We start from the raw sequence: 26,411 nt of genomic DNA on the forward strand, positions 1-26,411 counted from the left end.
GTACGTCATGAGGTATATATAGGTTCCAGGGAGCAGAATTTACCCAGCAGTTCTCATCGAGTTTATCGCCCGCAAGCTGGTGTTTTAGAGGGTTGTCTACTTGTAATTTCAGCTGACTGCGTGTCCTCATTATGCATCTTTTAAAGAGGTTTGAAGCTGTAGAACACGGCCGTATATTCAAACGAAATCAAAGAAATTTGTTCCAGATCGTTGTTAAACAAGTCCGGGCCTGCAGAAGGGTGCCCTGGCTGGAGGCCAGAGACGAGGAACCGCGACGGAGACGCCCGGCAGCCACACACTAACAGCTGGTGCGGCTTAGGACGGACCAGCTGGGTGCATGGGACCAAATCCGCAGGGCCTGCGTAACTGTAGTTACTCGTTTGGACCTTGCGTTCGGATTTAGCACTAGGTAGAGCATCTACTACCACAGGTCATCCCACTTTGTATTTGGCGCTTCAGGCGTCACCTGCAGGCGTTTTTACAAATGGCGCACGACCTCTGAAATGGCGCACTTCAAGGGCACGTAGGAAATGGGCCGGCCCATTTAGTTTGCCTTTTTTTTATGGAAGCTCCATCATCTGGTTTTGTGAAACTTCTAGAAGCTTGTTTAGTCGGTTTTGTAAAGCTTCTAGCCGGTTTTTTATCCTAGTTTCTGTTCCTTTTTTTCGTTTTCGTTTTATCTTCTAAAATCCACAAACTTATTATCAAACTCATGAACTTTTTCAAATTCGTGAATATATTTCAAACCTGAGGACTTTTCACCAATTCATGAACAATTTAAATCCACAAACTTTTTTAGACTCAAGTACTTTTCTCAAAATGTTTAGATTTGCAAACTTCTTTCAAATTTGTGCCCTTCTTTTCAAATTCATGAACTTTTTCAATTTCATAAGCTTCTTTTAAATTCGCAGAATTTTTTCAAATTCATGAAAATTTTAATTTTGAAAACTTTTTAAAAATTCAGGAACTTTTTTCAATTTTTTATTTTTTTCCGAATTTATGAACTTTTTTCAATTTCTTGAATTTTTCAGATACATGGTTTTTTCTCAAAAGTCAATGGTCGATGGTGAATCAGTTAACAGTCAGCATCAAACCGAAGGTGGGGATGATCCAAGCGAACAGAGTGACTCGCGTTGTTAGGTTGCGACCCATCTGGTGTCCTGCGAGTGTTGAGATTTTGGGTGCTTAAGGCACCAATTAGGAGGTCTCCTTGGTCACTGTTCGGTAATGAAATTGCCATCCAAGCGGACTCCTATACGCAGTCCAAACGCCTGGGTTGTCTTGCACCCCCAAAACCTAGCCCATATATGGGGCGAATACGAGGATGCCTGGACGTACGTGTCCGCCATGTCGGACTGACGGGCAAGTCCCACATCAAAACCCATCGGTCCGCCGGGAAAATAATGTAAAGTTAATTGGGTAAATATTCATAATCATTCGGGCGAAGTATATTAACATGCCAATCACTTCTAGGCCAACCTTCAATACAAGACCGAATACAATCACTTATTGTATGTTTGCTCTATTTTACAATCTTCACAAATTCAGAATTTGAGCGCAAGTATGAGTTTATGCCCTAATCAAGGCAAAGAGAAAATAACGTTGGGAGTTAAAATAAATGAAGAAGAAGAAAGTCTTGCAACAACGCAGTTGACCATTAGGACAAGAGGAAGACCTTATGATTGATATTGTGCAAGTACACTACTAGGGAAAACCCTAGCAGTAGCGCGGGTATAATGCCTATCAATAGCGCTGAGTACAGCGCTACTAGTAAGGCGCTACAGCAAAAGGTTAGCAGTAGCGTATGTTAACCCACGCTACTGCTATATCGACTTAGTAGTAGCACTTTCATCAAATAGCGCTACTGGTAATTACTAGTAGCGCTTCTCCCAGCCCGCGCTACTACTATTATTCCGTATTTTACTTTTATTTCATGTTGTATTCATACACCTTTATACAAGTTTTCATACAGCAGCAATTTAGAGGTTTTTTTTACATTATAATGAGTTATTACATCACAGGGTGAAAGAATCGTGGACTAGTTTCAAGTGGATGGACATCCACTTGAAACTAATCCGCGGTTCTTTCACCCAATAATATAATAAATATCATCATCATATCATTAACGACTTATCATCATAATACATCATTGTCATATAAAACCTCCTCATGATCATCGTTTTCATCAATGAGACATCACATAGCAAGTTGGTCACTAGTCATAATCACAACTACTCCTCATCATCAACTCTAACACATTGTACCACATAATAAACATATTGTACCTCATAGGACCTACTACATTCTCTTAGGACCTACTATATTCTCTAAGGTAAAATAGCAAAAAACAAGATAGCCCCTGAATTTCCATTATGAAGAATGGAGATTATCGTGTCTCCAATTCTTGCCTTTTGCTTAATGTTGCTTCCAAGAACCTCCTTATGATTGTCCAAACATTTTTTCCATTCTTTGATTAGCATGTGTTCACCGGTTTTAGAAATCCGATATGCACAGGTGAGATCTGTAGGATGGCCTGGCTGTATGTTCAGAACATCAAGGCGACCATTCTGATACATCAGATGAGGCACACAATCCATCGGGATTTTTTGTTGAAAAACATAGTAATAACTTCGTAGTTAGCAATGATGTACTAGTTTTAGAAGTATGCAAAAGATGCACGGGTTTCGTAATAGTAAAAAATCTTATCAGGGTATCTCCATAGAAGTTACCGTGGTTCAACACGTGCACTAGTGGCACGTATTCACCATAATTTGGAGGAGTTTGATAATAGGTATTGTAATTCTCAAGATCAGTACAAAATGCGATCAGATGATTTTTCTCCTTATAAGTTAATTCGGAGCCATCGGTGTAGTGGGTTTTGTCTACCATCTTCCGCACATTCTTTGAAGAATGAAAATAAGTTGTCAATGTAAATAAGTTCTCAACTATTTTGAAATAAACAATATAAATTAGTTAATAACTATGTTTGAGAAACTCACATAGCGGTAGAATCGGAAGCGTATCAACAAGGACCCAAATGTCCATATTGTGTCAGGATCACCAAGATCCATGGTGACAATCATATCCTCATAAAAACCATACATCTTGCAAAGTGCTTCCCAATTTTGGCAACCAAAATGGGTTACGCTCCGGGAATTGTACAGATTTACTTCAAAATCCATATCATGATGGGTCCTTAGGTGTATTTTCTTTGTTTCAAAATTTTCATCGTCTTCAAAACCCATCATCTCCAAGAAATAGCGTCTTGCATGGCATGGGATAAGCTAGTCGAATTGTAAAAGATGAAAATTAGACGTTGAAATAGTTGAAGTCGTGCTTAATTACGAAAAAACACTTGTCGTCGTTGCGTACCGTTTCAACATCGAAGGTCTCCTCGAGCTTAATGCTGAAGCGCCGATCTTCATCCAGGTGAGGCCTGTCGCACAGACCTCGATCGTCGTGACACCAGCTGCACTCCCCCAGAAGACTTTCGTCGTCCGAGTACGACATTCCCTACGTTCATAATTCAAAGATTAAACTTGTACAATTAAATATATGTACTAAAAAACCTAAATTAGATCATTATTATTCATCATGGGTTGACTATCAGTCTGTCGAAATGTCGTTTAATTATTTTTTGAGAAAATCCAGGCCACTCGATATTTCCTGCATATTCTAGCACAAGTCATGCCAGAATTCACGAAAAAATCCGGCATGACCTTTCCTAAAAAAAGGACATATCGAGCGCCTGAAATTTGCCATAACGGAAATTAATCAACACTCCGGCAAAACATAAGCCACTCGGAGGTGTAACCTGAACATGACCGGCCACTTGGGCAACCACATATCCTATTTGAGCAACACAAGATATACATGTTTTTATCTACATCATATCTTATAGGACTCATATTGACATGGAGATTTGGCCGGTCTCACCTCGAGGTCGGAGGGGGTCGGTGACGGGGACGGCGGCGGAGATGATGGAGGGGCTCCTTGACTTCTGCAAAAACAAAAACCCTATAAGTTATCACTAATACATCCCGAATAATTGCTTAAACTAAAAAAATAACAACAAATATGACATGTTCAACTAGTTCTATTAATTCAACTAGTTCTTACTAAATATAAACTTACTATAAATAGAAAAAACTAGTTCTCTCTAAAAATAAACTAGTTCAACTAGTTATATTAATTTTCTTACTAAAAATACATTAATTCTATTAATTCAACTAGTTCAACTAGTTTATTAATTTACTTACTAAACAAGTTCAACTAAAACTAAACTAGTTCAACTAGTTTATTAATTTACTTAATAATTATTTTAAACACTTACTAAAAACAGTAAAAAAAACTACATTATACAATAGTAAAAAACATCCACTATTAACCATACTGCCCTAGTTAACTAGTACCATCACTACTACTAATTAACATCTACTACTACTAAAAATCATTATCTATAAACCCTAAATTAACATCTACTACTACTAAAAAACATCTACTAACTAAGCAGAGAGAGAGAGGGGGTGGGGGAGGGGTGGGGGGCTTACAGAGAGGGGAGAGACGGTGGCGGGGAGGTGCTCGGCGACGGAGGTAGAGGTGGCGAGGGCGGGCTCGGGATCGGGAGGCGGCGGTCCTGGGCAGGCTCGGGCGGCGGCGGTGAGGTCGAGGGCGGCGACGGTGAGGTCGAGAGCGGCGGCGGGCGGCAGCGGTGAGGTTGAGGGCGGCCTCGGGCGGCGGCGGTGAGGGCAGACTCGGGCTCGGGCGGCGGCGACAGAGGAGTTAGGCGAAAGGAGGACTTAGCAAAATTTTGAGCCCGCAGGTGGTTAAGTCGAACTAGCAGTAGCGCTCTTAAGGAAACGCGCTAGCTAAGTTAGCTATAACGCGTTTTAGGAAAAAACGCTACTGCTATAGGAAGCAGTTATTTATTTTGTTTATCCTTACATTTTCTTTTTTTCATTTCTCTGTTTCCTACTTCTTTCATTTTCATTTACTTTTCTATTTTTTTTATTTTTCATTTCTTTCTTAGCAGTAGCGCTCTACGCAGGAAACGCGCTGCAACAACGACCATAGTGCTAGAGCGCTTCGTGCGGAACCGCTACTACTTTTTCTAGCCTACCGCCAACACGGTGGGATTAGCACTTTTTGTTGCACACGCGCTACTGCTATAGTTGTAGATATAGCGCGCTTTCCTGGAACGCGCTACTACAAAGTAGCAGTAGCGCCCTATTTTAACCAGCGCTACTGCTATACCTCTCTGTATAGGCTTTTCCCTAGTAGTGGTAGTATGGATTGCCATGCAACTATGATGCACATAGAGCTATATATAAATGAAAAGCTTGCATATGAACTAATGGGGGGCGCCTCCAACTTGCCTGCTCACGAAGACCTAGAGCTCATTTGCCGAGGCTCATCAATGAAATATATAAGCCAAGTTCTATAATGTGAAATTCTCCACTAGTATATATGAAACTCATGGACTATCAACAATGAAATGCAATGAAGCTATGCTACTTTGAAGCACTTACGGAAATTTTCAACCATGAACACTTAGTGCTACTTTGAAGCATTTTATATGTGTACTCTAAAAAGATAATGGTGTTGCTCCTTCTCTTTCACACTTTTTTGTTCCACCTTCGCACACCTTTTTTATCCTTTCTCTCTCTTTGTTGGATCTTTATTTTCTCTCAAGCTAAAAGCAACAACTATAATGATCACTACATTTTATTCAACTTCATCTAAATGCAAACATAGGTCTTTCTATGAACATGAAAGGACCCCTCTATATGTTGCCTCTGGCAGTATACTGGGATATGCAATGATCTAGCGTGGCAATATCTATAATGGAAAATTCGAAAGCCATAAAATGAAATGCTAGCTATAATGATTGGGCAATGCATATGACAATGACCTTCTTAGGGGGGCAACAAATTCTAGATCATCCTAGAGCTGGGGTTCTCACCTACCACCATCTTCCTCCTCTTCGTCGCCGGGGCGAGGGCTTGTGACCCAGGATACCGATCCCCCGCAATCCTATGGATCGGGGATGAGCACTCGAGCAGTACAAACACCAAAGGTTAGAGTAGGGTCATACCTCCTCCCGGAGGGCCTAAACCTAGAGTAAACTCTCTTTCTCATATCTTACCATCTTGATTCACCGCTGCACACCCTACAAAACTGTTGGTCTCGAAACCTCGACATCTCCAAGAGAAAAAAATTACATAGTAATAAATGAAGGAAATATGCCCTAGAGGAAATAATAAAGTTATTATTTATTTCCTTATATCATGATAAATGTTTATTATTCATGCTAGAATTGTATTAACCGGAAACATAATACTTGTGTGAATACATAGACAAACAGAGTGTCGCTAGTATGCCTCTACTTGACTAGCTCGTTGATCAAAGATGGTTATGTTTCCTAGCCATAGACAGGAGTTGTCATTTGATTAACGGGATCACATCATTAGGAGAATGATGTGATTGACTTGACCCATTCCGTTAGCTTAGCACTCAATCGTTTAGTATGTTGCTATTGCTTTCTTCATGACTTATACATGTTCCTATGACTATGAGATTATGCAACTCCTGTTTACCGGAGGAACACTTTGTGTGCTACCAAACGTCACAACGTAACTGGGTGATTATAAAGGTGCTCTATAGATGTCTCCGAAGGTACCTGTTGGGTTGGCGTATTTCGAGATTAGGATTTGTCACTCCGATTGTCGGAGAGGTATCTCTGGGCCCTCTCGGTAATGCACATCACTTAAGCCTTGCAAGCATTGCAACTAATGAGATAGTTGTGGGATGATGTATTACGGAACGAGTAAAGAGACTTGTCGGTAACGAGATTGAACTAGGTATTGAGATACCGACGATCGAATCTCGGGCAAGTAACATACCGATGACAAAGGGAACAACGTATGTTGTTATGCGGTCTGACCGATAAAGATCTTCATAGAATATGTGGGAGCCAATATGAGCATCCAGGTTCCGCTATTGGTTATTGACCGGAGACGTGTCTCGGTCATGTCTACATAGTTCTCGAACCTGTAGGGTCCGCACGCTTAATGTTTCGATGACAGTTATATTATGAGTTTATATGTTTTGATGTACCGAAGGTTGTTCGGAGTCCCGGATGTGATCACGGACATGACGAGGAGTCTCGAAATGGTCGAGACATGAAGATTGATATATTGGAAGCCTATATTTGGATATCGGAAGTGTTCCGGGTGAAATCGGGATTTTACCGGAGTACCGAGGGGTTACCGGAACCCCCCTGGGGCTTAATGGGCCATAGTGGGCCTTTGTGGAGAAGAGGAGAGGCGGCCAGGGCAGGGCCGCACGCCCCTCCCCCCTAGTCCGAAGATGACATGGAGAGGGGGGCGGTGCCCCCCCTTTCCTTCCTCTTTCCCTCCTCTTTCCCCTCCACTCCTAATCCAACTAGGAAAAGGGAGGGAGTCCTACTCCCGGTGGGAGTAGGACTCCACCTGGCGCGCCCCTCCTGGCCGGCCGCACCTCCCCCCTTGCTCCTTTATATACCGGGGCAGGGGGCACCCTAGAGATACAACAATTGATCGTTTGATCTTTTAGCCGTGTGCGGTGCCCCCCTCCACCATAGTCCACCTCGATAATACTGTAGCGGTGCTTAGGCGAAGCCCTGCGTCGGTAGAACATCATCATCGTCACCACACCGTCGTGCTGACGAAACTCTCCCTCAACACTCGGCTGGATCGGAGTTCGAGGGACGTCATCGGGCTGAACGTGTGCTGAACTCGGAGGTGTCGTGCGTTCGGTACTTGATCGGCCGGATCGTGAAGACGTACGACTACCTCAACCGCGTTGTGCTAACGCTTCTGCTTTCGGTCTACGAGGGTACGTGAACAACACTCTCCCCTCTCGTTGCTATGCATCACCATGATCCTGCGTGTGCGTAGGAATTTTTTTGAAATTACTGCGTTCCCCAACAATAAAATCTTGATAAATCATACCATTTTAACTTATGATACGTTTTATGAATGCATTGCCAAGGATAGAAAAGTTTGAACACATGATTTCAGAAATGTCATCCACGGCCGAGTAAAGAAATGATATCTATTTCTGAACAAGTTGCTACGTGGTTTAGGGCAAGAAGTCCACTCTCATTACATATGAAAATTGCCTTTGAATCCCGGGATTCATGGAGCCCGGGTTTTAGAAAAAATTAAAAACCTTATTCTCACATATATAATACATCTCTGTAAATTTTTATGATGAAATACGTTGTTGTTCATGTTGGGAATCGTAGCATAATTTAAAATTTTCCTACGCTCACCAAGATGCATCTATGGAGTCTACTAGCAACGAGGGGAAAGGAGTGCATCTACGTACCCTTGTAGATCGCGAGCGGAAGCATTCCAATGAACGTGGATGACGGAGTCGTACTCGCCGTGATCCAAATCACCGATGACCGAGTGCCGAACGGACGGCACCTCCGCGTTCAACACACGTACGATGCAGCGACGTCTCCTCCTTCTTGATCCAGCAAGGGGGAAGGAGAGGTTGATGGAGATCCAGCAGCACGACGGCGTGGTGGTGGATGTAGCGGGTCTCCGGCAGGGCTTCGCCAAGCTTCTGCGAGAGAGACAGAGGTGTTGCAGGGGAGGAGGGAGGCGCCCAAGGCTGTAGGTTGCTGCCCTCCCTCCCCCCCTTTATATAGGCCCCCTTGGGAGGGGGGGCCGGCCAAAACCCATCTAGGGTTGGGGGGGCGGCGGCCAAGGGGTGGAAAGGGGTGCCTTGCCCCCCAAGGCAAGGGGGAAGTCCCCCCACCCTAGGGTTCCTAACCCTAGGCGCATGGGGGGAGGCCCATGGGGGGGCTCCCAGCCCACTAGGGGCTGGTTTCCTTCCACTTTCAGCCCATGGGGCCCTCCGGGATAGGTGGCCCCACCCGGTGGACCCCCGGGACCCTTCCGGTGGTCCCGGTACAATACCGGTAACCCCCGAAACTTTCCCGGTGGCCGAAACTTGACTTCCTATATATAATTCTTCACCTCCGGACCATTCCGGAACCTCTCGTGACGTCCGGGATCTCATCTGGGACTCCGAACAACTTTCGGGTTTCCGCATACATATATCTCTACAACCCTAGCGTCACCGGACCTTAAGTGTGTAGACCCTACGGGTTCGGGAGACATGCAGACATGACCGAGACGCCTCTCCGGTCAATAACCAACAGCGGGATCTGGATACCCATGTTGGCTCCCACATGCTCCACGATGATCTCATCGGATGAACCACAGTGTCGAGGATTCAATCAATCCCGTATGCAATTCCCTTTGTCAAACGGTATGTTACTTGCCCGAGATTCGATCGTCGGTATCCCAATACCTTGTTCAATCTCGTTACCGGCAAGTTTCTTTACTCGTACCGCAATGCATGATCCCGTGACTAACGCCTTAGTCACATTGAGCTCATTATGATGATGCATTACCGAGTGGGCCCAGAGATACCTCTCCGTCACACGGAGTGACAAATCCCAGTCTTAATCCATGCCAACCCAACAGACACTTTCGGAGATACCCGTAGTGCACCTTTATAGTCACCCAGTTACGTTGTGACGTTTGGCACACCCAAAGCACTCCTACGGTATCCGGGAGTTGCACGATCTCATGGTCTAAGGAAAAGATACTTGACATTGGAAAAGCTCTAGCAAACGAAACTACACGATCTTTTATGCTATGCTTAGGATTGGGTCTTGTCCATCACATCATTCTCCTAATGATGTGATCCCGTTATCAACGACATCCAATGTCCATGGTCAGGAAACCGTAACCATCTATTGATCAACGAGCTAGTCAACTAGAGGCTTATTAGGGACATGGTGTTGTTTATGTATCCACACATGTATCTGAGTTTCCTATCAATACAATTCTAGCATGGATAATAAACGATTATCATGAATAAGGAAATATAATAATAACCAATTTATTATTGCCTCTAGGGCATATTTCCAACAGTTCAAGCTACAAAACAATCACATCTTTCTGGCACATGCACTATTCACTATAAAAGTACTTCCTTCGTCCTATAATATACTCCCTCCGTTTTAAAATGGATGACCCATCTTTGTACTAACTTTATACTAAAGTTAGTATAAAGTTGGGTCATCTATTTTGGAACGAAGGGAGTAAGATGTTATTACAACCAATGTATTACATTGGTTGTAATAACATCTTAAATTATGAGACACATGGAGTATATGATTTTGTATTTCATACAGATCACACGAAAGCATATTTGATCAGGGCAGCGCCACGGGAAGAAAGGGAAGAGCAGGGCGGCGCCATGAGGAGGAAGGGAAGGAGAGGAGCGGCAGGGGAGACATCGCTGCGGTGGAGAAATTGGTTAAGAAAAAGAGTGCGTCGTGTAGCTAATCTCATCTCTGACCAAGTCGCACCCGCAGGTGGGTGGGACTCGCAACAACATGATCCATCGTGTGGCCAGGAGCCGGCCGCTCGATTCAGCCAGTGAACGCGTGCACACTTGAAGTAATTGGGGAAAAACAAATGATGTAAAAATACTAGAATAAATTTAATTAAATTTTAGTTCATTCGGATATACAGTACTACATACGAACCTCGAGAAGTAATTAACCTGCATTACAGAGATGGCACCATTTTGATCTTTAGATTCCACACTACGCCAGGCGCCCACCTAATAATACACAAATGAAACCAGAGACGAACATCACTGTGCATACATATCCTACACACAAACATCACCATCACAGACACGTAAACCAAACCTAATAACGCAGCAGACGCGACCGCGCACGCGGCCCGTGCGTGCTCTATCTAGCACTGGTCCTCCGCTAGCTGCCTGAAATTTACGGGCGCTGCGAAGTGCAGCGAGCCGTTGTAGATGGCGGCGGCGGCGAGCTTGGACGTGGCGTGCGTCGGGTGCAGCAGGTCCCAGAAGAGGTACTCGTGCCGGTTGTCGCACAGCGTGGCGTTGGGCGTGCAACCCGACTTGCCGTTGAACTTGCCGGAGCCGCAGCACGCCGTGGTCACCTCCTTGAACCCTGCACAACCAAAGTCGCCATCAGCCTCTGAAGTCTGAACTTTTGGCCTGACGAACGCATTTGTAACGACCAGTTCTCGTATGGTAAATCAAGCTGATGTACCTAGTCTTTGGGGGTGCTTCATGATGCTCTGCACGACGGCGTGGGAGCTCCCAATGGAGTACTTGAGGCCGCCCAAGCTGACGCTGAGGCCATGCATGGCGTCCTTGACGCCCTTGTTGAGCCCACGGGTCAGCTCGTTGAGGACGTCGATACAGGCACCGAGAGGGTGCAGGCTTCTCGGGTAGGGGCAGCACCCGATCGGCGGGACGTCGATCACGGCCAACTTCCTCGCCCCGAGGCCGAACAGAGCCTGCCATACAGGACACGTCCATTCCGGTGAGATCTTACATCTTAGGCCCATATTGCAATAAGTACTGTAGTGACAAGAGGCTGGTAAAATAAATATACCTTCACATGACTTTTGTACTGCGAAACGAGGTTGGCGGTGAACATCTGCTTCTGCGCGGCCGTCGGCGTGCTGTTGGCCGAGAAGAAGGCGAAGATGTCGTTGCCGCCGGTGCTGATGAGGAACAGGGACCTCGACAGCACGGTGTCGGCCGCCTCTTTGCCGATGCACGCGGAGATGTTGCATCGGAGAGTGGCGAACTGCTCGACCTGCTTGCTCATCGCGACGATGGAGTCCCCCTGCACGAAATCGTGGCTTGAACATTACTGGGCATTCGTAAATTAACAGCGCAGCACGTTCACTACTTAGGTTAGCGTCTACCATTCGGCATGAATGGTGAGCTATCTCAAAAACAATGAACTTCAGGTAGCGTCTTACCGTCGTGTCAAGAATGCCTGATCCTGCAGAGGCGAAGTTTGCTCCCAACAGCCCTCGCGCGATCTGCCTGTTGGTTCTGTTGGCCACCGAGAGGAACGGCGGGGGGCTGCGCTTGAATCCCATGTTCAGAGCTGCCAAAGTCGACACAGAATTTTGGTCACCAGTTGTGTGCCAAAACACATGCTGCTTTAGAAATTATACCCCTTGCAGAACCTCAGAAGGGTACTTTCTAATTTGCCCCCATGACCAATCGTTCTTGTACTTGAATGAACATCTTTTTGTATTTCTCATCAGAAAGTAGAAAAATTGCTTCACTGTCAAATATACTTATGTACAAAGATATAGAACACAACAAGTTCAAGTTTTCAAACGAAAAAAAGGTGTACCTAGTTGGTGACCAAAATCTGAAAACAGCACTGTGCCATGTTTTACCACACCTTGCTTTACCATTCCTTAATTTTTCAAAGCAGCTATGAATAGTTTTTATTTGGGAAAGTGTAATATATTAATATCAAGATGATACGAACTATTCAGTGCCTACAACAACGCACTATCAAGACCTAGCCGAAACATTAAGGATGCACATAGCTAAAAAAGACAAAACAAGAAGAAGTAAAAAATAAAGAAAGTTGGTTGTCACCAACGACAAGCAACAAGCCGCAACACCAACCACTATCCTTGAAAACACACGAACTACGAGGAAGGTTCTTCGAAAGCAACATCATTAGGAAGGGCCGACACACAAGGATCGCCATCGGCCGATGCAGCCACTGAAGGTCAGATCTTAGGTTTTCACCCCAGAAACCATGTCCGAAGAATCTCCAAAGCAACGCGTTCATCAAGGAAACAGTGTGTAAAGAGCTAAACGCCGCCATTGCCTGGTGCAACCATCAAAGGTTTGGACCTTGAGATTTCACCCTGGGACTCGAGATACTATACTCAAGAGAGCACCACCTAGCCAAAGACACCGTGTGCTGCCACCACCACTTGTCGAAGAAGACGATGTTGCATGAAGGGGTACACCCACGCTCCATTATCACGGGAAATTGAAATCGAACCGTTTAATGGCATACATGCCAGGAGATTACCTCCCACGTGCGAATCCCTGCCATGGACATCACCACACACTCAAGGCGGTCAACCACACGAGGCTTTCCCCCTGCGGCACCGACCAGCGGTGGGAGAGGGAGAAGACGATGAGTAGGGCTACGACGCGTCAGTTGAGGCGGCGCCTGTATCGCTCGGTCCCGACAGCGCAAGAGCGCATATTTGCATAGAAATCTAGAAGGGTGAAGAAACAAAATGTGGTGGAGATCTCTGACTGACCACACACATTGTGGATTTGCCATGTGTGGTTTACACTTTGAAGGCCTCTTTTGCAAGGATTCAATAAATAAATGAATAGAAAGTTAGAAACACACATAAATTGAATGTCATGCTATTTGAAATCCTACATGAATCTAAAACACATGCATAAGTAATAGAAGCTGTTTGATTGCGCCCCAGAAAAAGCATAGTTTTCAGTGGATGTTATAGTTGACTCAAAGCCCGTTTCGGGACCAAAAAAGTTGACTCAAAGATTTTTTTCTCAAAAGGTCTTGCGTCTTGCTACGAAAATCCATTGATGAAATTGCAATGTAGAAAACCGGTCCATAGAAATTTGTTAAACCAAACAGACATTGAATAAATAAATAACTATGGATCAGGATGTAATTTTTATTATTTTTGGTGTTCATTGTATTACCATGATTGAAGATAAATAGGTTGGAAGTTTCTCGGAAAAAAAAACTATTGATTGGAATCCCTAGAGCCAAAGAGGCCAAACGCACTCAACAAGAAAGAAAGGCCAAACGCTTAAACAAATGCAGGTCTGCAATATCTGCATGCTCTGAACTGAACTATACACTCAAACAGTCAAGACTGTACTCAGACTGTCTCAGTTATGCGCCCCGCGCCAAACGACCTCTCTCGAGACGAAAGACTGGTCCCTCCACTGCACTGCGGGACGCTGCCACGCTTTGCGAGACTTGGCTTCCCAGCGTCTGCGCCACCTTCATCGCGTAGGGAAGCGAGACGCGGTCACAATGATTACGTACAGGCCAGTTCTCTTCTTTTTTTTGGGCGAGGTCAGTTCTCTACAGTATGTACTCCAATTTGGCTCTTGGCAACAAAAAGTTTCTAGTACAAATGTCATTAAATTTGAAAAAAATAATAGATGTTCTCGTTCCATGAGATACTAAATTTTTATGAGGAAAGCATTCGGCGGCTAAATGGCTCTCGAGCTCATCTACTCCTGCGCATAAACAGTAAAATAGAAAATACTACTAGGAAAATTAAGAATTCTTTTACATGGAAGATGTTTGTGTGTGTGACGTGAGGTTCGTGTCAAGCTCACTTGGACATCTGATCAGTTTTTTTTTTTAAAACGGAGGCAAAAGATTTGCCTCATCCATTAAATAAGAGGAGAATAGAGTTTGACAGATTGCAAGTGACCTTATAAAAAAAACCGCATGGCAATTACTCTCGTACAACAATACGCCCTAGTTTCTTAGCACCCGCTGTAACCCATAGGTTGGCCTCAAGCAAAATATTTTGAAGAAGAATAGGCGGTGGCGCACTCTTGTGGCGAAACACCCGGGTGTTTCTCTCATTCCAAAGAGTCCAAGAGACGAGCATGGTGAGGGAGGCCATCGCTCGTCTGTCTGGATTTCGCATGTCGGTTCTTCTATCCCACCAACGCATAAGAGAGTCCTCAAGGTGCCAATCGGAGGTGTCAATGTGCGCAAGACCAAACTTGTCAATGACTGATCACCAGAGTCGAATGGAGAAGCGACACTTGATGAAAAGGTGGATGCCTGATTCTTGCTCCCTCTTGCAAAGTGGGCAAAGCCCACAATTTTCCCAACCACGCCGCTCCAACCGGTCCGCAGTCCAAATCCGGTCTTGCAAGGCCAGCCAAGCGAAGAATTTGACCTTAGGGGGAGCCCAAGCTTTCCAAACCATGTAGTGAATGGGCGAGTGCGTTAGGCCAAGAAATTGCGCCTTATAAGCAGTGGCCGCCGAGTATATCCCATCTACAGCATGTTTCCAGACAATGTCATCCTCAACCTGGTCGTCAAGGTGAACGTCATGCAAAAGTGTCCAGAGCGAGAAAAGCTCTCGGATGTGGGCGGCAGAGATAACCGTGTCATGCTTGATGTGAGTCATCCAAGCGTTCCCGCGTATGGCTTCTCGCAGCTTCCAGCTCTTTCTTTTCGCGGCTTGATAGATAAGCGGGGCAACATCCTTGGGCTTGCGACCAAGCAACCACGGGGCGTCCCAAAAAGGTGTTTTAGCACCATTTCCGACGATGATTGTGGTTGAGGCATAGAAGAAATCCAGGTCGTCCTCGGTGCAAGGGTTGCCCAATCCAACCCAAAGTTTGTTAGGCTCCTTCCATTCGAACCAAAGCCACCTCAGCCGCAGAGCCCGAGCAAACTTGTCGGTGTTGAGGACCCCAAGGCCTCCATAATTTGTGGGCCTGCAGACCACGTCCCAGTTGACCTTGCATTTTGCACCAGACGTCTTGTCTGAACCAGACCAGAGGAAGGCCCTCTCCACCTTGTTGAGATTATGGAGTGTGCCCTGCGGCACAATGAGAGGCGTGATGGAGAAGACCGCTTGAGAGGTGATGACCGATCTGACAAGGGCAGTGCGTCCAATGGTTGTGATGGTTTGTCCTTCCCAAGTTACCAACTTCTCGGCCGCCTTGTCTTCGAGATATTGGAAGTCGACTTTACGGAGTTGCCTGACCGAGAGCGGGAGGCCTAAATATTTTATTGGGAACATGGCGCGGGTCGCCGGGATGCTACTCAGAATATGCCCTAGCGGAAGATGATTGCATCGAATGGGCACCACCGAGCTCTTGTGGAAGTTGGTGCAAAGGCCTGTCACCTCGCCGAAACCCCTTAGGATGGCAGAGAGGTTGTCAACGTCCCTCTTAATTGGGGCCATAAAGATGGTCGCGTCGTCCGCATAGAGGGAGGTTCTCATCATGGCACCTCGCCCGCGTATCTTTGTAAGATGCCTTTATGAGTTGCGGTGGCAAGGATTTGTTGAAGGGGGTATCCGATAAGTTCTCATTCTCAGCAAAAAAAAAAAAACTAAGGTTTGTGACAAAGTTATTGTTCATGTAAAAAATAAAGGTCTGTGAAAAAGTTTACTGTTCTTACACTATTCAGGACCAATTTTGTTTTTTTTGTTAGAGCTGCTTAGATGTTTAAATGCGCTGAAATTTGACACGGGCCTCACACACTAAAATATCCTTCCTGCAAAAATATCAGAATGCCTTGAATGTTTTTAGTACTTTTTTTACTTTACTGTTCATCAAGATCAAGTGAGCTCAGATGCAGAAATGGATATTCGGAGAAAAGCTAAGCATTTTGACGTGTGAAAAAAAAATGAACGTCAAATGTTACACTTAATTAGTTTTTCACCAACAAAACACTGCTATCCCGTTTTGTCTGAAAATTTCCATTAAAAATCAGAATTTTATTTACTTTTTATTTTGATTTTACTGTTCATCCGCCCAGAGCCAAAACGGCCATCCCTGTTTTTCAACCTTTTTCTACTTGGATGTTGAAATGAGGTAGCACGCCACCGGATCAAATTAGGCAAAACAAACACACATATAATGAACTTGCTCACCAGTCACGATCACACAAGCTAGGAACGGACGGACGGCATGCCTGAATCGCTCAAAACCATGCCCACGCAACAGGCGAGGTACTGTTGGAGCGTGCAGAGGCGAGCAAGAGGCATCGAATTCAGCTCCGGCTTAAAGCGGTGGCACCCTTTCAGTCCTCTGTTTCCCATCAACTTCGCGTTTGATTCATCGTCCACAATGAACTGAAACGGCCGATCCATGCTCTTGCCCGCCAAACAGCGCACACCAATTTCAGACTTCAGAGCCAACGCAGAAGGAGAAGCTCGAACGCTTGGCAGTTCACCGGTTGGGCAGCTATGCAGACATGGCGCCGCCACCGTAAGCTACTCCAAGCCGGTGTAAGCTGCAGCTAAGCTAGTTGCGACTTGCGAGAGAGACATGCAGAGAAGGGCGGAGCACATTTTTCAGGGCGCGCGCCGCGCACACACGTACCTAAGAAGTCGATGCCGTTGTAGCCATTGCTGAAGCGGCCGGTGGGGCGCGAGGTGGGGAAGTCGACGCCGTTGTGCGGGAAGTTGGCCCGCGGCACCGCGCTGCCCGGTAGGTAGTTGTTGCTGCCGACGTCGGCCGTGGAGTCCCCGAACACGTACATCGCCGGCACCTTCGCTGCCGCCTCCGCCTCCGCCGCCGCGCAGAGGGTAGCGAGGGCCAGCAGCACCGGCACTATCCGCGCCGGCGACGCCGTGGCCATGGCTGGAAGGTGGTGGCTGTCTGTCTGATACTACTCAACTTCTCTAGCCTAGAGCCGCTCGGTGCAGCACTGCGGTGTACTTGATGGCCGGCTATACCCTTCTTTCTTTAGCTTTGGGAGAGGGCCGCCGAGTCCGGCAGCGCACTTTAAAGGGCGGAGATGGCAGTGGCAGGCTATAGTGGAACCCTTTAAGATCGGTAGGGTACCAATAAGGCGTGGCACGGCACTAGCGCTGGTAGTAGGAGCAGTACAAAGTTGGCTTTGGTAAAGAAAGACGCCACCGCCATGGCCCCTCGACTTGACGACGCAGTCATCGTCGACGGAGGGCTCGCTCGAGTGTATATTCTTCATGTACTACTCATGGATCTTGTTTTCTGTTGCCACAGAGGAACTGAAATGGGAAAGAACAAGAGCAGGGATGGGATGGCGATCTTGTACTCCGTGGAAAGGCATATCTCTCGACATACTTCTCCAGCCAACTTCATGATGGGTTCCTATTCCGTGATGTTTCAGCCCCTGTCAATCGTTGTAGTTCTACGTCTTCGTATACGTTTTTTCGATAAAGGATGAATTTTATTAGCTCAAAGAGAAGCATCAAAAGGATACAAACCCAAAAAGCACACAGCCGGCCACGTCTTCGTATACTGTCTTGACCAGATAGAAATACTGAGGCTACTGATTTTTGAGAGAAGATCCCCGGACCCATGCCGGTAACTTGGCTTAACTAGAACTAATTGCTTCTACCAGTACACTTGTCATTAAAAATATATTCTGCTAGCACCTAACATTCTTAGGCAGATTTGACCTCATCGACTCGTCTGTACAGGGGCAGCTAGCTACACGTTTACAAGCCTTCAAGGATGGGAAAAACATCCGGAATCTAATGCTACAGCGGTTAATTAATTTCGATGTGTGCAAGTGCAGCATCTGAATAATTGAAGCAAGCTGGAGCATGAAGGCTGGACACCCAAGGTTGCGGTAGCCTATTCTTCTACGTTTAAAGCGTCTAATAATTCTCTCTTTACGCCTAGCTGTTTTCATATTGTTCTTACCATTACTTACAACTGAAGCTAGGGGTGGCAGATCAGATGCAGCGGGCAGGGAAAAGAAGATCCTGTGCATATATACTTTGCGTCACTCTTTTTCCTTTTTGAAAGCAACAAAAATAAAACGACAGCAGTGGACAGAGCAACCTTTTCCTTTCGAGATTGAGGTAATCTCTGCTTCAGCTTTCAGATGCTGTGATATCTGCACCAGCACTTTTTAACCCAGCGTTTATACACCGTGCATTATTTTTATTTTTTTACAGTGCAGCCTGGGCCTTCTCGACGGAGCTGCCGTTTAACAAGCAGGTAGTAAAACGATATTATAATATAATAAAAACTTTAGTGATCGAGTCATCATCTCATCGAGTATGTGGTGGGTTGTTTATTCCTGAATCTAGTTGGCACCACTAGTGTCAGGAGAACTTAGCGAGGTCCAGCTTTTTTTCTTGCAGAGTGTAGTTTATACTCAACTTTTTTCTCCACTTCCCAAAGACACATGATCGTATGATTTGTATCCACCGGGTGAGGATCGAGCCCTTCTCTTTGGCATCTCCTCTTTCCGGTACGTGCGGCTCCAAGCACTCGACTCATTGATTGAGCACAAATTTTACATGTTCTGTGGGTGACTCACTGACTCGGACCTGCACTGCACTCATTATACGGTGTAGTTCGTACTCCCGTCGTAAAGAAATGTAAGCGTTTTTAGTGATCTAAACGCTCTTATATTTCTTTACCGAGAGAGTACTAATGTAATTAAATATGTTTTTTCAAAAAGAGGATAAACTTCGGCCTCATGCACACAATCATCTTTATTATATTATTTAACACAGTCTGACAAAACAAATATATGGATCAAAGCAAAATCATCTTCCACGCGATCAATGTCGGTACACCTACTTGTTTGATGATGTTGCTAAGGCCTTTAACCAAGATTTTGATTGCATTAGATTTGGGAGATGTCTTTATGAAGAAACTCTGACGCTATGGAATGAATTACTCGATATGTGTAGTCAGGTTACTCTGTCGGAGTGGCCTAGCAAAGTTAAATGGCTTCGTACTAAATCTGGACCGTTTTCGGTTAAATGGCTAGAGTTGTTGTTTTTCCTTTTAAACTTCTTTGGAGGATGAGAATGCCTCTAAATATAAAAGCGTTTATATGGTTAGTGACTAAAGGGAGGATCCTAACAAAGGATAACTTGTCTAGGAAAGGGTGGAAAGAGTCAAATTTCTGTGAGTTTTGTGGTGACTCTGAGACCATCGATCATATGTTCTTTTCATGCTCTTTTGCAAGATTCTTGTGAATGTGATTTGTCGAACGCTGGGTAATCCCAAATTACCTATATCTTTCTTTTATCTTTGTTAAAGTTGGATACCACCCTCTTCTAGTAAAGACGGGGTTGTTGTTTCTATTGGAACTGCTGCTTTGATTCGGACAATTTGGAAAACAAGGAACAGATCATGTTTTTAACGTGTTTTCCTTTCAAGTCCCATCGATGTTATATTTACCTTGTGTTCTTTGTTGGATTCATGGATGATTCTACAGTAAAAAAAGGAGTGCAAAAAATGCTAGAGGTTTTCAAGAGGCTATCTTGGGTAGCAACAAAGTCTATAGAAGGGCGCACTGATGCAATCCTTCTGCTCAAAGACATTGCTTTGTTTCTGCCCGAGTAATGGGTGGCCCCTTATTGCATTTAGCTTAAGACTTGCTTCTTGTTTTGGCTGATGTACAATTATATATAAAAATGTTAGAATATGTTCTCTCCTCTGTAGTGGGTGGTTTTGTTGGAAATATGCTCTAGAGGCAATAATATTGTATTATTATATTTTCATATTCATAATTAAGTGTTTATATTTCATGCTATAACTTCTATGATCCTGGAATATGCGGTTCAATGTAAAACTCATATGTACATGTGAAATGATAAACGGATAAAATAAAGGTTCCTAGTCTCACCATTAAGACTAGCTCAAGTGTTTTTGGTGATCACGCTTTCCGGATCTTAGGATCGTTAAATGTAACGATAGTCCTAAAACAACATTGAGATTATGACGTTGGAAGAACGATCATATTGAATCGACTCAAACTTGTTTGTTATGAATTGAGATAATATCGTCTGCAATCAATTGTAATAACACAGAGTGTTAACATGTGATTTTGCTCCTTAGACCATGAGAGTATCATAGTCACTTCTTACCATTGGGGTTGCTCAAACGTCACCTGTAACACAGTGATCATAAGACAACTTACAGGTTCATCGAAAAATTTGACAAGAGACTAGATAGCTCGAGAGTGGGATTTGCTCATCCGACGATGGAGAGATATTCTTAGGGACCTCTCGGTGTGAAGACATCCATCATCGTCTGTCCATACATAGGTGACTACGTCACGGGGGTGCCGGAACACGATAACGAGAAATTTTGGGGACCTCTCGGGAACACTGTCCAATTGATCCCTATGTTCGCTCACGTACTATTTTAAGTGAATCCTTATTATAACATGCACACAAATTTTGGGCACTTGTATTCGACTTAAGTCAGTGTGCCACCGTATCTCGTATACTTACTACTCCCTCCGTCTAGGTGTAATAAGTCACGTTGGAAGGTGCAACGGGACTAAGGTGCGTGCGTGTGCGTGTGTGTGTGTCTCTCTGTGTGTGTGTGTGTGTGTGTTTAACAGCATGTGTGTGTTAGAGAGAGCGACAGATCGACCTACTCCTACAGAGAGATGTTGTGTAGTGTACGATTTTAGCCGCGAGAGTCGGTGCATCCTCTCGTTTCCGGGCGTGTCCGGTAGGGACATGCGGAAAGCTGCCACGCCCGCTCCTGACCAGCCTGGCCCACCCAAAGCCCCTCCATCGCCCGCGCGCGCTTCCCGCCCGAAACGGTCAGCGCCGCTCCAAAGAATCGGTGCCGCATTCATGCCCGGGCAGAGCGGACGCGACCTCTCACTGGCGCAAGAGTGATGGTTGCTTCGTCCGTCCAACTTACTGCTGGGTCTATGTGATTGGACGGCTCATTGGTCTTTATTACTGAGGTGGTAGGACTGCTGGATGTCCCACGCTTTCGGCGAAAGGAGGTACTACTACTAGATTACAATTTTCTCCATTCTTACAGCAGAGGCGTGCAAGAGAAGTGAAAACACGCAGGCTCAGTGATTACACGACCCACCTCACACTATCACCGTGTGACACCTAACTCTTTACATAGTACTCCCTCCGTTCCTAAGTATTACTAGATGAGTCCCCGCGCGTTGCCGCGGAACAGCGGTATATCTCTTTGCGCAAAATTATCGATTTCATAGAACTAAAAAAACTCTATAACCGCATGACAAATGTGGTAGCCAAACTAAATAAACTCCCATCATCATTTAGATCATCCCACGTAAGGAAAAAAGATCAGCCAACTCCTACTGCATAATGGGATTATATTTTTCTTTTTTACATGTTAATGGGACTTAAAAGCTCACTTACATGCATGCTACCGGCGCATGCTTGCATGCAGACATGTTGATGTGATTTAAAACCCACTCACATGCATGTGCCACGGTATTTCTGCATGCTTGCATGTGGCTTAGTGCGGAGCCTCTCAACGTCTAGATCAGACGGCTATTATGGACTGATTTACTTCATCTAACGGCTACATCAATTTTGATGATGTGGCTCAAGGAGAGGATAGAGAATTCCTAGTAGTGGGGGCTAGCTATTACTAGTAGATAAGTCTTTGTAGAGATTCCACTACATACTGAACAAAATGAATGAATCTACACTTAAAATGCATCTATATACATCCGCATGTGGTTCATGGTGAAATCTCTACAAAGACTTATATTTAGGAACGGAGGAAGTACTAGTATAGTACGTACTGTAATTTATCAGCGAGATAAATTTGTACAATGCTATGAAGCTTCCAGCTTCTGTTACATGTATCTTGCGTCCAAGGTTGCCCGTTGCAACATTTCATCAAATACAAAGGAGACTAACATGCATGCTATTGCATCTCAATGATTGACAGATCATAGCAAATATGTACTCCCTCCGTTCCAAAATAAGTGTCTCAACTTTGTGCAAACTTTAGTACAAAGTTGTACTACTACTAAAGTTGACACTTATTTTGGAACAGAGGCAGCTAAAGAAAAAAACGATCCATGCAGTCCCTAGCCCTTGAACCGTGAACCCTGACTAGGCTTCAATTTGCTGGCAACGTTCGAGCTTCCTAATAAATGAAGTTTGCAACCTTTTGACCATCGGATCATTTTGTGCAGTTTCACCAAAATCGAGATGAGCATCCCTGTGGCACATAAATTGAAGAAGCGTGATTAGAATAAGATTACTGGGACTAGTTGATGAGACATAAACTCATCACAAATACAGTACGTAGAAGCCAGTAGAGGTATGTGTGGGGCAAAGAAGTAGAGAAATATCCACAGGGAGTGATGTGGGCAGCTGGAGCAGTGGTGCAAGCCGGCTGTAAAGGGAGTTGTACCTGAGGGACGTAGCTCAACCTTGAGGAGGGCGGCGGGAGGCGGCAACTGCCCACGTCGCGGCAGTGAGCAAGGGACGAAGGCAACCTCACCGGCTTTGTGAGAGAGAACGGCGGGGACCCCTGATCGGGACGTGCCGACAGTGGGTTTTCGCCGTCGGCGACGGCCACCGCATCTACACTAAGCATCCACCCCTTCCCCAAGCGGACGTGATCCGCCTGGATGTTAGAGATGTGGCCACAGTCGTTTTGTGCGAGAGAGTGTGAAGAGAGCAACCCCAGCAAGCAACCGTGTAGGCTGGCCCGTCCTCACTATGTATATAGTGGAGCGGTTTCCTTTTCTCTCCATATGAACCTATCATATTGCGTACGTGCCACTGAAGAAAAAAAACTTTATTTATAAATGACGCGGCACCTACTACTCGTTCTCCTATAACCTTGCGCTTGGCATCTCCAAAATATTAACCTTGCGATTGGCTCTTCGCCTCTTCGGGAAGTCGAGCAATAATGGTAGTGCAGTATATATCGTTCTGGCTATATGAGACCGAATGAATTGCTGCACGTCCACCACGTGGGCGAGGGTCGAGGGGCGAGGGAGAGTGCTACATATGGAGCAAAATGAGTGAATCTACACTCTAAAATACGTCTATATACATCATTATTTGGAGTATGTACTAGTAGTTCATATTGAAATCTACTAAAGGACATATATATTCCAAACAATATGATATAATCTCTATAACCAAGGTAGTAGGGATGAGGAGTAAACGGAGGGAGTAGTAAATTTTTCTCGTCCTGTGAGCCACCACGCGCATGGGCGAGGGAGCGGGCGTAAGGCAGAGCAAGCTTCACCTCATCCTGCGAGCCACCGCGCCCCTGGGCGGGGGAGACGGCGTACTAAGCAAGCTTCACCTCGTTCTGCGAGTTGACGGGACACATCAAAAGTACTCCAGTGTATAGAGCCTTGCCTCTAAGGTAGGCCCCACATGGTTTGCCTCTTTTTTAACATAACACGTCAAGTCGCAATTTGTTTGTTCACCCGTGGTAGACGATCCTCCCTCCACCAAGTGGACAACCAGTACACGTGCCAAATTACCACGTGGGCTGCCTTTTTCGTACAGAAATGAGCTCCACCGTGTACCGGCACGGGTGTGGTTGGGAAAGAGACGGGAGTACGTGCGCCGTGCATGCACCTCTTCTCTTCGTGCACGTCCCCCACCTACGTGGGTGTGTGTGAGAGATACAAACCGCGTTCATGAGTGTTTTTTGTTTTGGGGTGGGGGTGGGGTGGGGGGTTGATTTCGTGAATTATTTGTGGGAATATGTGTCGATGACATCTCAAACAAAATTTTGCATGCAATGTGTGTGAAATGGAGGCCTATCCATATCATACATAGAGGGTCGGGCAATCCACAAGAAGAGAGGGAGCGGTCATAGCTATCGATAGAGTCGAAGAGAGGATCAAGTGGGTGGGTGCGAGATCGATGAAGAGAGCCATCGAAATTGTGTGTGTGTGCAAGTCAAAGATATAGGGCGACTGGCCTACCGGAACGTTAGAGGGCACATGTCAAGTTTGTGTGTGGCAGGGAGACATGACTAGAGCGCTCGATGTATCGGTGTGTGTGGGGGGAGGGGGTGGGGTAGGGGTAGGCAGAGGCCTAACTATAGAGGTAGAACGACTCATATATGTGTTGAGAAGGAGAGACCCAGCTATATCTTGAGGGAGATCGGTCGACATCCATACATAACTGAAGGACGGGAAATATGATGGGACAAAGAGAGAGAGGAGAGAGAGAGGGAGGGAGAGGGAGGGAGAGGGGTAGGGTGCTGGATGGGTGATGGAGTTGCTTCTCGAAGATGGTGGGAGAGGCCTACTAGACAAAATGAGGGTGGAACTGCAATGTTATCAATAAGAGTGGGGATGTGTTTCTGTGTGTGCCTGTGCGTGATAGATCTGTCGGGACGCGTCCATGGATGATGAAGGGGAACCATGTGTTTGGTAAGCAAACCTAACTAGATCGGTAGATCAATTGTTGTTTGTCGGAGGAAGGGAGAGACACAACTAATGAGGTAGATCGATTGACGTGTGGGTAAAAACGAGTTATAAGGACCTAGCTAGCTATATGTATAGCGAGAGATCTGTCAGTGTACGTCCATTTGTTAGAGGCAAATAAGGCCCAGCGAGACGGATAGACAGAGAGAATGGAGCTAGGAGGTGGTGCGAGAGGCCCAACTAATAGCTAGATAGGGGGAGGAGTGTGCGGTTGTGAGATCGATGAAAAGAGGGGCGAGAGTTTACACGTGTGTCTGACCGTATGAGAGACACGAGGCAAGGACACATAAAGGAGGAGATTAAAGGTGTGTGTGTATGTTGTAGGCAGGCATCGCTGGAGAGGTTTATCGATCGGTGTGTGTCGGAAAGGAGTTGTGGAGACTCTGGAGAACGACCTAAAGAAAAAAATGAATGTGCCCGGTGGATAGAATGCCGAGGGAGGGGGAGGGCGAGGAGGGCGTGTGCATGCACGAGAGAAAGTTAGTGGTAGCTACAAAGGTTAGAGGATTGTGTGTTTGTAAGAGACTAACAAAGATCATAATTTGATATGAAAGCGGATTCATATATTTGAATAGGAGATCATAGTGTTTTAAACATTGCATGCATGAATATAGCGGTGGTACACGTGCTGTGCACATGTTATACCATAATGTGATAATGCATGGCGTTTGCAACTCATAGCTAAATGCCGAACAATCTAAACCATACTATACATCAAACAATCTCACATTTTATTTGAATTTGTGATAATGTGTGGCGTTTGCAGCTTACAACTAAATATCGAACAATCTAAACAATACTATATATCGAACATTCTCACATTTTATTTGAATTTGTGGTAATGTGTGGTGTTTGCAAATCACATCTAAATACTTGTAGGCGTAGGGGGCGGGGCACCATACATAATGTGATAAACACATTATACATATGAGACATGGTTTAGATTATGAAGATCTAGCTAGAGCTAGAAATGTAATGTGATTTGAAATCAAAATAAAGTGGATTCAAAAAATCTAGTTCGAGTTCATATAGTACACATAGTTCATATGTAACTCGAGACTAATCATGTGGTGTGCTGTGAAGATAATACACAAACGATGGTTTAACTTGACAATAATGATGATTGTAGATCTTATTAAAACAGAGAAACGAATTCAAATGCTTTGACTTCACAACAATCATTACTGTAGATCTTATTCAAATAGAGAAACGAATTCAAATTTAGTTCATATTGAAGCGGTAGTATATACGCTTGGAATGCACTAAAACGTTCATTTGAGTAGTAGGTTGCATGCATTATACACGTAGCGAAATATTTTAATTGAACATAACATGAATTCAAAGTTTTGAATGACATTTGTAGTGCGCATTGATTTGGTACAGTACACGTTAGGCTTGTCCGGAAATTTCAACCCGCACCTTGTTAGCCCGAAATATTTAAGATATATCTTTGTCTCGTTGTGCTCCCACAACTTCCTCCATCCCGCGCCTTGCTATTCTGAAATTACAACGCGCGCGAAAACTCCCACCTCCTGTGAAATCCCGACACGCG

General features: G+C 45.1%; 1 protein-coding gene across 1 annotated transcript; it reads right to left on the reverse strand.

Annotated features, from left to right (window-relative positions):
* Positions 1 to 10,550: 10,550 nt before the first annotated feature.
* Positions 10,551 to 17,418, reverse strand: LOC109775102 (GDSL esterase/lipase At5g55050). Its single transcript, XM_020333869.4, has 5 exons — positions 17,023 to 17,418; positions 11,886 to 12,016; positions 11,510 to 11,746; positions 11,162 to 11,411; positions 10,551 to 11,059 (listed from the first exon to the last, which is right to left on the reverse strand). Exons 1-5 carry the CDS (start codon positions 17,279 to 17,281, stop codon positions 10,833 to 10,835), a joined length of 1,104 nt encoding a protein of 367 aa, XP_020189458.1. The 5' UTR covers positions 17,282 to 17,418; the 3' UTR covers positions 10,551 to 10,832.
* Between the last annotated feature and the right edge of the window lie 8,993 nt (positions 17,419 to 26,411).

The sequence above is a fragment of the Aegilops tauschii genome, chromosome 6 (assembly GCF_002575655.3).
Source record: "Aegilops tauschii subsp. strangulata cultivar AL8/78 chromosome 6, Aet v6.0, whole genome shotgun sequence".
In the NCBI taxonomy this organism is placed as follows: Eukaryota; Viridiplantae; Streptophyta; class Magnoliopsida; order Poales; family Poaceae; genus Aegilops; species Aegilops tauschii.

What these genes read in the sequence shown, in the direction of transcription:
- LOC109775102 (XM_020333869.4), bottom strand. Translation starts at nt 17,281, where the DNA reads ATGGCCACGGCGTCGCCGGCGCGGATAGTGCCGGTGCTGCTGGCCCTC. An exon ending in CAACGGCATCGACTTCTTAG is followed by an intron (nt 12,017 to 17,022) that starts GTACGTGTGTGC and finishes CGACTTTGGCAG; the next exon opens with CTCTGAACATGGGATTCAAG. An exon ending in GAAGCACCCCCAAAGACTAG is followed by an intron (nt 11,060 to 11,161) that starts GTACATCAGCTT and finishes TTGGTTGTGCAG; the next exon opens with GGTTCAAGGAGGTGACCACG.